The sequence below is a fragment of the Hypanus sabinus genome, chromosome 2 (assembly GCF_030144855.1).
Source record: "Hypanus sabinus isolate sHypSab1 chromosome 2, sHypSab1.hap1, whole genome shotgun sequence".
Taxonomy (NCBI): Eukaryota; Metazoa; Chordata; class Chondrichthyes; order Myliobatiformes; family Dasyatidae; genus Hypanus; species Hypanus sabinus.
In genome coordinates this window covers 124568051-124580692 of record NC_082707.1, presented here as the reverse complement: position 1 = coordinate 124580692, position 12642 = coordinate 124568051, and the positions used below count along the sequence as shown (strand labels likewise).

Here is a 12642-nt window from a genome sequence, read left to right as displayed (position 1 = left end):
GGATGAACGTAAGAGGGTGGGGGATTGGGATGAACATAAGAGGGTGAGGGAATGGGATGAACGTCAGAGGGTGAGGGAATGGGATGAACGTCAGAGGGTGAGGGAATGGGATGAACGTAAGAGGGTGGGGGATTGGGATGAACATAAGAGGGTGAGGGAATGGGATGAACGTCAGAGGGTGAGGGAATGGGATGAACGTAAGAGAGTAAGGAATGGGATGAATGTAAGAGGGTGAGGGAATGGGATGAACGTCAGAGGGTGAGGGAATGGGATGAACATAAGAGGATGAGGGAATGGGATGAACGTAAGAGGGTGGGGGATTGGGATGAACATAAGAGGGTGAGGGAATGGGATGAACGTCAGAGGGTGAGGGAATGGGATGAACGTCAGAGGGTGAGGGAATGGGATGAACGTAAGAGGGTGGGGGATTGGGATGAACATAAGAGGGTGAGGGAATGGGATGAACGTCAGAGGGTGAGGGAATGGGATGAACGTAAGAGAGTAAGGAATGGGATGAATGTAAGAGGGTGAGGGAATGGGATGAACGTCAGAGGGTGAGGGAATGGGATGAACATAAGAGGATGAGGGAATGGGATGAACGTCAGAGGGTGAGGGAATGGGATGAACATAAGAGGGTGGGGGATTGGGATGAACATAAGAGGGTGGGGGATTGGGATGAACGTAAGAGAGTGAGGGAATAGGATGAACGTCAGAGGGTGAGGGAATGGGATGAACGTCAGAGGGTGAGGGAATGGGATGAACGTAAGAGAGTGAGGGAATGGGATGAACGTCAGAGGGTGAGGGAATGGGATGAACGTCAGAGGGTGAGGGAATGGGATGAACGTCAGAGGGTGAGGGAATGGGATGAACGTCAGAGGGTGGGGGATTGGGATGAACATAAGAGAGGGAGGGAATGGGATGAAAATAAGAGGGAGATGCAGCTCCTTCCTTGGTTTTTTTCTGTCCCTTGGAAAAGATGAGTGGTGGAGGGCCTATTGACTGGCTGCATCACAGCCTGGTATGGAATCACCAATGTCCTTGAACAGAAAATACTACAAAAAGTAGTGAATACGGCAGTCAATCATGGATAAAACCCTCCCCACCATTGAGCACATCTACACGATGCATTGTTGCAGGAAAGCAGCATCCACCATCAGGGACCCCCCCACCACCCAGACCATACTCTCTTCTCACTGCTGCCATCAGGAAGAAGGTACAGGAGCCTCAGGACTCACACCACCAGGTTCAGGAACAGTTATTACCCCTCAACCACCAGGCTCTTGAACCAAAGAAGATAACGTCACTCAATATCACATGCCCCATCATTGAAATGTTCCCACAACCTATGGATTCACTTTCAAGGACTCTTCACCTCCTGTTCCCAATATTTATTGCTTATTTATTTACTATTATCATTTCTTCCTTTTTGCATTTTCCCAGTTTGTTGTCTTTTGCACACAGGTTGAACTCCCAAATTGGTGTGGTCTTTCATTGATTGTGTTACGGATATTATTCTAGTATGAATTTATTAAGTACGCCTGCAAGAAAATGAATCTCGGGGTTGTATATGGTGACATACAGTATATGTACTTTGAACTAAAGTGGCAATCCATGGCATAGCTCAAGAGTCCTTGCATTATGAATGACTTGACTTACGGATATCCAACTTTAGGCAATTTAAAGCATTTTCAAGCTTGTAATAATAAATATAAAATCATCTGTGTTCTTTATTAATAACTTGATACACTACATATTCCATTAATTTAATTATGTGTAATATTAATCAATAAATTAAAAGAATTATAAGAATTGTACTTAGAACAATATGGAATGGCTTGTAATAGAAAAGAGGCTTTTCTGACTAATGGAGAAATTGTCTTACAGGCAATTCTCAGGAGAGGAACGCACAGACAACATGCTGGAGGAACTCAGCAGGTCAGGCAGCATCCATGGAAATGAGCAAAGGGCTGAGATTTCAGGCCGAGACCCTTTTCAGGACTAAAAGGGTAGGATGAAGACACCAGATTAAAAAGGTCGGGGGGGGGGGGGTAAGAGGAATAGCTAGACAGTGATAGGTGAAGCCAGGTGGGTGAGAAAGGCCAAGGCTGGAGAGGAGAGTGGACCATAGGAGAAAGGGAAGTAGGAGGGGAACCAGGGGGAGATGATAGGCAGGTGAGAAGAGGTAAGAGGTCAGAGTGAGGAATAGAAGAAGAGGGAATGGAAAGGGATTTTTTTTAAAAACCAGAATGAGAAATTGATATTCATGGCATCAAGTTGGAGGTTATCCAGACGGTGTATAAGGTGTAGCTCCTCCACCTCGAGGGCGTTCTCAACGCGGCACAAGAGGAGGCCACGGACCGACATGTTCGAACAGGAATGGTAATCAGAATTAAAATGTTGGGCACCGGGAGGTGTCATTTTTGGCGGCGCTCAATGACACGTTCCCCCAATTACTGATGAGTCTCACCAATGTAGAGAAGGCCACATAAAGAGCTCAGTAAATACCCCAGCTGATCTGCAGGTGAGAAGTTGCCTCACTTTGAAGGACTGTTTGGGGCCCTGGATTGAGGTGAGGGAGGAGGTAAATTGGCAGGTGTAGGACTTTGGCTGCCTGCAGGGATAAGTGCCGGGAGAGAGGTTAGTGGGAAGGGATGAATGTGTCAGGAGGAAGATTAGAAAAGGAACCTTGCCTAACTCTGGGAATGCCTGTGATTGAGTTGAGTTGAGCTTCAGTTTTACCCAGGACTCAAGAAGAACACACTTGCTCTTTTCTCAATAACATTTAGGAACTCAACAGGTCAGGCAGCATCTGTTGAGAGAATTAAATTGTTGACAACTTGGTCTGAGACCCATCATCAGGACTGGAAAGAAAGAGGAAAGAAGGAAGAACAAGATGCTGGGTGAGGGGAAGGAGTACAGACTGGCAGGTGAAAAATGACAGCTGCTGGAAGGGTGGAGGGGGGGGGGAGGATGAAATAAGAAGCTGTGGCATGATAGGTGGAAGAGGTAAAGAGGTGAAGAAGAAAGAATTTGATAGGAAAGAACAGTGGATCATGGAAGAAAGGGAATGTGATGGTCCTCCTCATTTACAATGTTTAGTACAGGCCCATAAAGAGCAGACCAGCCTTACTTGAGCAGCTTGCCCCAGCGTGAGTGGATATGGAAAGGATGGCAGTGGACGATGGCCCTTTATCAAGGACATTGTGGGATAGTTTTCCATTCAGTTTGATTGAAGAGAGATTAAACCAGGAGTTAAACCATCTAATAATTTTTAGCATAGCAAGCTATTGCAATGTGTTTAGCAATTTTGTTGTTTTAATTAACATCATAGAAGGCAATTCAGCCCATTATGTCACTGCTAGCTCTTTGAAAAAGGCTGTCCAATCTCTCCTATTTCCCCACTTCTTGCAAAATTTTCTTTTCCAGTCTTCCTCTGAAGCTAATTTCAAAAGTTGATCTTAAGTCTGCTTTCATTATCAGTGCATTCAAGACCATGAGAAGATTCACCCTTAAAAATAAATTATGTCCTTGTTCTCTCTCTGTCTTTGGAGCCAATTATTTTTAAAGAATCATGGACATTCACACTGAAGTGAGCTCCTCCAGTGTTTTGAGTGTGTTGCACAATGTATGATTCAGGTCAGTGATGTTCAAGCTGGTACCAAATGTCATCCTGCAACATGAATGAACACAGGTCTCCACTAATGGCTTTCACCCTGTGAACCTCATCTGCAGCAGGATTCACCGTCTCTGGCTGCTCATCACTTCATGCATCTTCAGCTCACTGACAGCAGGGGAGTGCAAGAAGACCATGACAGGGATGCCGATGACAAGGAAAAATACAAATTGGCGCACTCCCATTTCTTGCCATCATGATGGCCTTAGCAACACACATGCTACCTAGTGTCCTGGTGGCTGAGTAAGGTACTGCAGGGGTCCTGAGGACAGAGGCCCCACAGGATCCAAGACCAGAGGACACTGGCTAAAAGTAACTTGCCCGCCCTAAACCAAATCTGAGCAGTTCCCCTCCACCTCCGCTAAGGACACAGAAATTACCCCGTTATAGGAAGAGGCATGGTCTCCATCTGCACAAAGTTAATTGCTAGCATTCAGTCCTTTGTACTGATAAAGAAAAAAATATTTGCTGATGTCACTGCCTGGCATGGATTATATCTGACTACTGATCTTCCAAAATAGATTGATACTGATCAGTGGATAATGCACAGTTGTTTGCAGGCCTGTTCAGAATGCAAGTGGGAAGGTCAAACTAGCATTAAGGTATGGATTGTGTGGACTAATGAACCTTACATTGCTGGGGACATTCCATCCAGCAACACTACTTTCTCTGCTCTTTCTCAACTGAATGGGCTCTACCCTTTGGACTTGTCTCCAGTTCTTGGTGCTACTCAGTTCTGTGCAGTGGGCAGTCGACATCCACCATTTTGGAGAACCTGGCTGTTGCAAATTTGAAGGAGGGCTCCAGGTAAGTCCAGAAATGGAAGGCTCGGCCTGAAGCTGACAAGGTCAGTGAGATGTTTGTTGATGAATATGAAGCTTTAGCTGGTCGGTATTGAATCTCCTCAGTTGGTTTCCCGATTATTGTTATCAGCCTTCGTTATTAGTATGTCCCATGTTTCCAGACAGCTAGCCAGGTGTACATCAGCAAGGGTGAACATGAAGGCTAAGGCAAAGCAGGATATTAGCTTCAATGGCAATGTCCTGTGTCATAGACCTACTGCACGTGAAGCAGTGGAAGCCCTATAGTTGACAATCACTCCTGAGACAGGCAGAGGAGGTATGAGAGCAATGAGCCCATTCAATCTCTAGGTCACCTTCTCTTATGGGACTCATAGCAAACACTATCAAATTGGCCATTTGCCACCTGCCTTGTGCACTAGTAGGATCTCAGAGAGACTGTGGGATCTCGAGAGACATTGGTACAATCCCAGATGACCCCAAGGGATGGAAGTTAAGGATGCAGGTAACCTTGATGGCCACTGGCAAAGCACGGCCACCATGTCCAGCAGATGACAGCTCATGGTCCAGTTGGCTACAGGTAGGTACCACCATTAGCATGTCACTGAGTCTTTCAGAGACGCTGGTGTCCAGGCCACTGGCGGGTTTGGCTTCCTGTGAGCTCCTCTCCTCTGCTGACTCTCTCTGCACATCCACAAGTATCAGGAAACAGCCTGCTGCTGGTCCTGAGGCTCAAGTCAGTCTCCATTAGATGCATCCACAGTGCTGCAGAGTTAGCAGTGACCATGGTAGTCTGACCACAATGAGCTGTAAGTTGCAAAGAACGCGGGGCGCTGCCAAAGTTTGGGAAGTGAACCACAGAGTTTTCAAACCTCAAGTAAATTCCAACAAAACACTCACATGCTCTTTTTACATGTGTCTGCAAGGAATACCTTTCCCACCATCGCTGCAGAAAGCAGCTGGGAGGCCCTGGTGTTTAGGACCAGGCCCACCTATCAACTCTTCATTCTCCCTCTGATGCCGCTGTACTCGCTCAGCTTCACTACGGGGTCTTGGGAGGCTCAAGAAATCCTCTGCTCCTGTCATTGTCACTCATAATGGGTGACAATGTCAAAATTATCAATATCCCCTGCTGGTGGAATGATCCCATACACAGCCCAATTAAAAAACAAAGGCCAATGGGCTAAGGTTTTCTTGAAAGATCACCTTCATTGCACACTTAACCACAGCCCCAACCCCACTCTGTCACAATGAAACAGAATCACAGAATAATTATGTGACAGGTGATGAGACTGTTCATCCCTTTCAGTCCATACCAGCTCTGTGTAAACACAGTCCAGATAGTCCCACCCTCTACTCTGCCCCTGTGCCGCTGAAAATTCTTTCCTTTCAGGTACTTAATTGATATTTGATGGTCAACCTCAACTTATTGAGCTATAAGACTCGCCTCCTTTCTGTATGACTCTTTGTCGTCTGTCATAGAGCAAAGCAAGTTGCAAACAACAAATAGGCTTCTGACTTTGGATCCTGAGGCTCTTCCCCTAGAATGCCTGACAGACTCAGCATCATGTGTCGGTAATTGTTCTTTTGAGAGCCTATTAAATGAAATTTCTTAATCTAATCATGTTAAGCACCTGCCTGCAATATAATTTGTTTTCATCTTGCACATTTGTGAACTCTATCTGGTACATTCACCACATAACAGCAGCTTTCCCATCATTTATTTACCAAGGGACACATCATTCATGAAAACAGTAACCACTTACATTGACACATCCCAAGGCATAGCCCCATTATCAGGCATTAGCTCAGAGACAAATTTCAACACTTGCTTGCTTTGTATGCTTGGAAAATTTCAGTGAGTTGCTGCAGGAGCTGACTTTTTTTGTGAAAAGCTGGTCCAAAACCCCTCGCTGATTCCCTGAGTAACTCACTCACAATTGCATTCTTTATCATGGACATGAATTCAGATCAACGTATCCAATGTAGAGCTAAGAAGAATTAATCCAAAGCTCCAGGATATCTTCCTGAAGCCTATTAAGGCAGAGCCATGGTTTGGACTGATTGAATACAAGTCTGCTATGGAAATTCAAATGCATAGAAACATAAGAAACTGCAGAGAACAGTAGTTCACTGGTACCTCCCTCTGCACCATCAGTAGTATCTACAGCAGGCATTGCCTCAGGAAGGAAACATTAATCAAAGATCTCATGCCATCTTCCTGCAGCTACAATCAAGCAGGTGAATCAGAAGGCCAAAATCCCACACAACCAGGTTCAAGAACAGCAACTTCCCTTCAACCTTTCAGCTCTTGAACCAACTTGCACAACCCCAGTCACTACATCACAATGACCATATAATACTACAATGGACTTTTGTGGCTACGTTTTGGCTACTTCTTTAATATAAATATCGTGCATAATTTATGCTTTGAGTTGAGCTTTGTTGATCACTTTTATCAAGTGAGCTTTTATACTATTAACTCTGGCATGGATGGTAACAAGTCTGGCTGTGAAAGGAGGAGGATTGGGCATGGGGCCAGCAAACCAATCTCATAAAAGGCCAGAGCTACAGAAATGCCAGCAGAAGCTTTAAAGGCCTCATCCCTGGTACAGCAAGGATCTTCAAAGCTGAGCTACACCTGGGGACAACTTGAAATACTGGCCCAGGACAGAGGACTTCGGAGAGCTGCTGATGACGGTCTATGGCCCAGTAGAGGTGATAGGGTTAAATAAGTAAGAGATTTTACCTTGTGTGAGATGACCAAAGATGGAGAGGCCATGTTCAAACCATATTTTACATTCAGTCTTCAGGTCCTTCCACTATTACTTTGTTTGCAATCAGTCCCATTGTATCCCCTCTACATCTCATTTGAAATCCTCAGGACCGTTCTACAATTTCACCACAGGCCAATCTCATCCTGCACCCCCATTTAACCTGTTCTCCTTGTGTTTGACCTCCTTTGACTCATTCCCAAATTTACTGCAACACTACCTCACCAAGCCTTGCAGATCTGCTGGTACATGTCGGGGTTTATAGAGTCATAGAAAAGTACAGCACAGAAACATACCCTTTAGTACATCTTGACTATGCAGAACCATTTAAACTGCCTACTCCTATTAATCTGCACCCAGACCATAGCCTTCCGTACCCCTCCCATCCACGTACCCACCTTAAACATTAAAATCGAGTTTGCGTGCACCACTTGCACTGACAGCTTGTTCCACGCTCCCATGATCCTCAGAGTGAAGAATCCATATCAACCTAACCGATGTAGAGCTAACAAGAATTCATCCAGAGCTCCAGATTAACTTCCCAAAGCCTATTAAGGCTTTAAACATTTCATCTCTCACCCTTAACCTTCCCACTAGGATATTAGCCCCCTGCAGTTCAGGTGCAAACCATCTCTTCTGTGCAGGTACTTCCTGGAAGAGCCCAATGATCCAACAACCTATGACACCAGCTTCTTAGCAGCTGTTAAATTGGATGATCTCCCTATTTCTGGCCTCACTAGCATGTGGCATGCTTAGTAATCCTGAGACCACAACCCTGGAGGTCCTGTCCTAGCACCTAACTCCATGAACTGGCTTTGCAGAACCTCGTCATCTTTCCTTCATATCCATGTCATTGATACCTACATGGTCCACATCCTTCAGCAGATCAACCTCCTAAAGGCCAGGACTTGATCTGAGATGTCCTGGATCCTGGCAAATGGGAGGCAACATACTATCAGGGATTCTTGCTCTTGTCCACAAAACCTCCTTTCTGTTCCTCTAACTAACGAATCCCTATCACCATCTTTTCTCATGCTGTGGAGGTCCCCAATGACATGTTATGGATGTTACTGAAATGCAAATAATCAGTGTAAATCCGCATGCATTTCATTCCAGCTCCTAATCTGTATTTAGCCATATTCATTCCCATTCACTGTCTTCATACAGTTATGTAGACAGTCAACTGATTGGATCTACTCGTGAGAGATATTGGGTACATTGCTAGTCAGCACTTGATTGGCCATATTCCATACCTGATCCTAATTGGATATTTCAATAGAAGCCATTTGTGCTTCATACTTAATTGCTTAATTGTTCCTATTTCACGTTTGTGTCCAGTTCGATACTTTCCGACACATTTGGTTCAATCCACTCTCAACTGATGTCTGACTGAATCCAATTACTAAGCAGCATCTGCTAGAATGCTTTACCAAACACTAATTGATTCAATCCATTCCTGGTTACATCTCTTTGCATCTATTTACAGATCTAACTAAATCCATTCAGAATCACTGTCCAACTGAATACAGTACTGAAATGCTTTGAAGTTATTTCAAATCCCTTTCTCAGTTTGTGACTAACCAGGTAGAAATGGGTTGTTACTGGCTGACGGTTTCCAATTAATATTAGAGCTTGTGTACATCTACCTCTATCTAAGGTATTATTACATTAACAAGGCTTGATGTGACAACTTCATTTTCTGAACTACAAATTTCACTTCATCTGGTCAAACTACAATCAGTGGTCACTTTTATTAGGTAATCGTGCACACCTGCTTGTTAATGCAAATGTCTAACCAGCCAATCATGTGGCAACAACTCCATAAAAGCATGAAGATGTGATCAGGGGTTCAGTTGTTGGTCAGCCCAAACATCAGAATGGGGAAGAAATGTAATCTAGGTGATTTTAACCATGCAATGATTGTTGGTGTCCGACAAGGTTGTTTGGGTATCTCAGAAACGCTAAACTCCTGGGATTTTCACACACAATGGTCTCTAGTTTACAGAGAATTGTGTGATAAACAATAAACATCCAGTGAGCAGCAGTTTTGTGGGCAAGAACACCTTTTTAATGAGAGAGGTCAGAGGAAAATAGCCAAAATGGAAAACAACAATAACTCAAACATCCAGGCGTTACAACAGTGATGTGCGGAAGAATATCTCTGAACACACAACGCGTCAGGGCTACAGCATTAAAGATCACGTACAGGAATACAGGGAATAGCTAATAAAATTGCCACTGTGTAGTTTCTAATCCAAGCCAGCTAGATGAACAGTGAAAAGCTCAAACCAGAGCACTGTTTTACTCTACAACTATATGCTGGCAAATGATCAACCTATCACACTCTCACAGACTCGCTATATTACCATCCTAAATCTACTGACAAGATAATCGAAACAAAATCAATATCCTCTCCCAGGCCAACCTTTACAGCAGGGAGGTACTAATTGGATATATTCCCACAACAGACACTTTATTCTGAGTCTTGTCATGGAAAGATATTAGCAGGTGGACAGGCAAAAAGATGGAACAAGCTTAAAAATAGAATGCAGCATCATTCACACACACACACACACACACATGAGAATCACTGAACCCTGACTGAAGTAGCAATCTTCATGATAAAACCGACAAACTTGAGTCCAGGAACCTCGTGTGGTGAACTACATATACCTGTCTGGACACGCCCCCTGCTGACTGCTCCTGTGGCTCCTCCCACAGACCCCGGTATAAAGGTGATGGAGGTCTGAGCCCGGCCCCTCAGTCTCCAGGATGTAGTATGGTGGTCACTCACTGCTTGTTCCTTCTTCCAGTCAATAAAAGCCGATATCTCGCCTTTACATCTCAGAGTGAGTTACTGATGGTGCATCACCTCAATCACACCAAAGCCACGGAAAATGTTGGAAGGAATGTCCTTCTCCCAAGTCACCTGCCTGTCCTACCAAGCACATCTGGCCAGCTCACGACAAAATTTGCAGCTCCCACGTCAGCATCGACAAGACCAGGAAAACTGGTGTGGAAGCAAGTTATCTTCATTCCTGAGAGACCACCCAGGGAAAAGAATCAAAATTTGACATTTCCCAGGTGCTTATATTGGGTTGGAGTTTTGCATCTCCATTGTATGCTGCAGCAGGTTCACTCATTCTTAGAGAACATCAATCCTTCGTGTCCACTAGTCTGTGCAGACCTGCATGCTCTCAGAGATATCCAACCCCGCCCCTCACAGGATCTCACAATTCAGCAGAACAACTTTCCCTTCTCCTCTTACCTCTACTATCCTCCCTCAGAAACATGCTTTAATGTTCCTTGAAGGACACTTAGGGCCACTCCTACATCACATACCACAGCACCTTCACCTTCCTGTGGTCTTGCTCTGATTTACACACACATACATCCTTGTCGATTCCCATAGGCACCATAATGCACCTTTCCATTGCTGTATATCCACTGTCATCATTCTGCCGAGACCCCCCACCCATCTGAACATTCCTCATGCTTTCCCTACTCCTGCAGAGCCCATTGACATGCACACACTTAGATACCCACCATCACAGTCTGATTTTCTCATACCACCATAGACAAAAGCAGATGCCCTTCAGACAGCCTCAGGTACACAAACACAGCACTTTCTGTAAGGTCACAATTCCACGGTGAGTTTCCCTGACAAATTCGGTAATCACAATAAAACTCAATCCACTCCAAATTCATATCTTGGTTTTAGTTTTGCAGATTAATTTCTACTCTCAGATTCAATTTCCCTTCACACTTCTGTCACAGTAGCACAAGTAAAATTTTATGAGCTCACATTTTAAATTGTGCCTTCAGCTATTGCAGCCCTGCTGCAGAGAGAACATGGAGCTTTATTCTCCACGGTCTTGGACAGAGAGTATTAACCACAGCAGGAGTTAATGATAAACAGGCAGGAGCCTTTTAGAATCGACAAGCAGGCCCTGCCTGAGCCAAGGTAAAGGACTAACCACGCTGAGCACTCACCTCACATCCATACAGCTGATGGAGCTGAAAGTCCAACCATTCCTCGATGTCCAGTCTCCTCTGTAGATCTTTCCTGTCATATCGGACGGTGAACTTGCCCAGTTTCCTCTGTGCCTGAGGCTCTTCTTCCTTACTCGGGGACTGGAAGTAGACCCGGGGCTGCGTGCTGGGCTCTGCCATCGTCAGAGTGACCTGTCTTGACTGAGCAGTGCAATAAAACACTTGACGGTTTCAAGAGCAGCAGGAGCCCTGTGCCTGCCTGTGAAATAGAGAGGAGTGCGAGCCGTCACTCCTTTCCCCTCCCCCTTCTCTCCACCGGCAGATGGGAGACACCAGCGCACAAACAGGGTCTGTGTGACAATCTGGATACACAATACTCTTGGAAAACAAAGGCACAGCGCTGTTAGGTTCAATGATTATTGTGAAAATGAACCTATACAGATTAAAATAATCTGACTGATGGTTGCTACGTGATAGACTGATTCATCGAGCTAATCAGGTAGTTCACCGATCAGCAATTTGAATGACAGCCTCATTTTAGGAATTACCTCCATAAATGTCTCCCTCTCTCCATCTTATTCTCCCTTTATGCCCTTTAAAATCTACTTTGTATTCTATTATCCTCATATCCCGGATTTTGGGATAGAGTTAAATTTTATTAGCTATTTCAGTTTTCAATCGTTTTACAGTGTTAAAAGAATGATTTGAAAGTAGGTCATTGTTACTACTGTCATGAGGCTGTGAAACAAAATGCAATATTTAAGCTGTAGCTCTACAATAGGAATATCCCATTTTTTCATTATTTACTATAACATCAGTATAGATAGAATTACATTAGAATAATGATATTTCAAACATCAGAAAACCACAGATTCTTAACCTGATTGACTTGGCTCCTTAGAGTAAAGAATAAAAGAAAAGCTCTTCCTATTAGTCAACCTGTCCTGATGATAAAATTTCCCCCTAATCCTGAAGGCAGCTCCTTTTAAAGGCAGGACATTGACTTAACAGACTAACTCTCCTCCTAGATGTTACTTGGCTTGGTGAGAAGCTCCGGCATTTTCCATTTATATCTCCAATTGAAGGGAGCTCCTCCTGCTGATCAGAGTGCTCCCAATTGAAGAGAGGGCTTCTTATTTGTGAAGAAAATTCCTATTGGTGAAGGCAGATCCTGCTGCTCGTGGAGATCTCCAATCAGTGAAGAGAATTCCTCGTAGGCAGAGAGCTTCTATTGGTGAAGAAAGGTCCTGCTATTGGTGGAGAGCTCCAATCAGAGAAAAAAAATCCTCATAAAGAAGAGAGTTCCCTCTGTTGGAGAAGAGTACTACTGCTGGTGAAGAGACTGTCTGCTGTTGGTGAAAAGCTTCAATGAGTGAAGAAAACTTCTCCAATGGTAGACAGT

General features: G+C 44.4%; 1 protein-coding gene across 1 annotated transcript in view; it reads right to left on the bottom strand.

The window, feature by feature from the left end:
• The window catches only part of ppp1r14d (protein phosphatase 1 regulatory inhibitor subunit 14D), a 56686-nt gene extending 44425 nt beyond the window's left edge, over positions 1–12261 (bottom strand). The window contains exons 1-2 of the mRNA XM_059954242.1: positions 12121–12261; positions 11241–11441 (exon numbers count right to left, since the gene is read on the bottom strand). Coding sequence (XP_059810225.1) covers positions 11241–11420 — 180 coding nt within the window. The 5' untranslated portion in view covers positions 11421–11441; positions 12121–12261. The remainder of the gene's footprint in view (positions 1–11240; positions 11442–12120) is intronic.
• Positions 12262–12642: the final 381 nt, after the last annotated feature.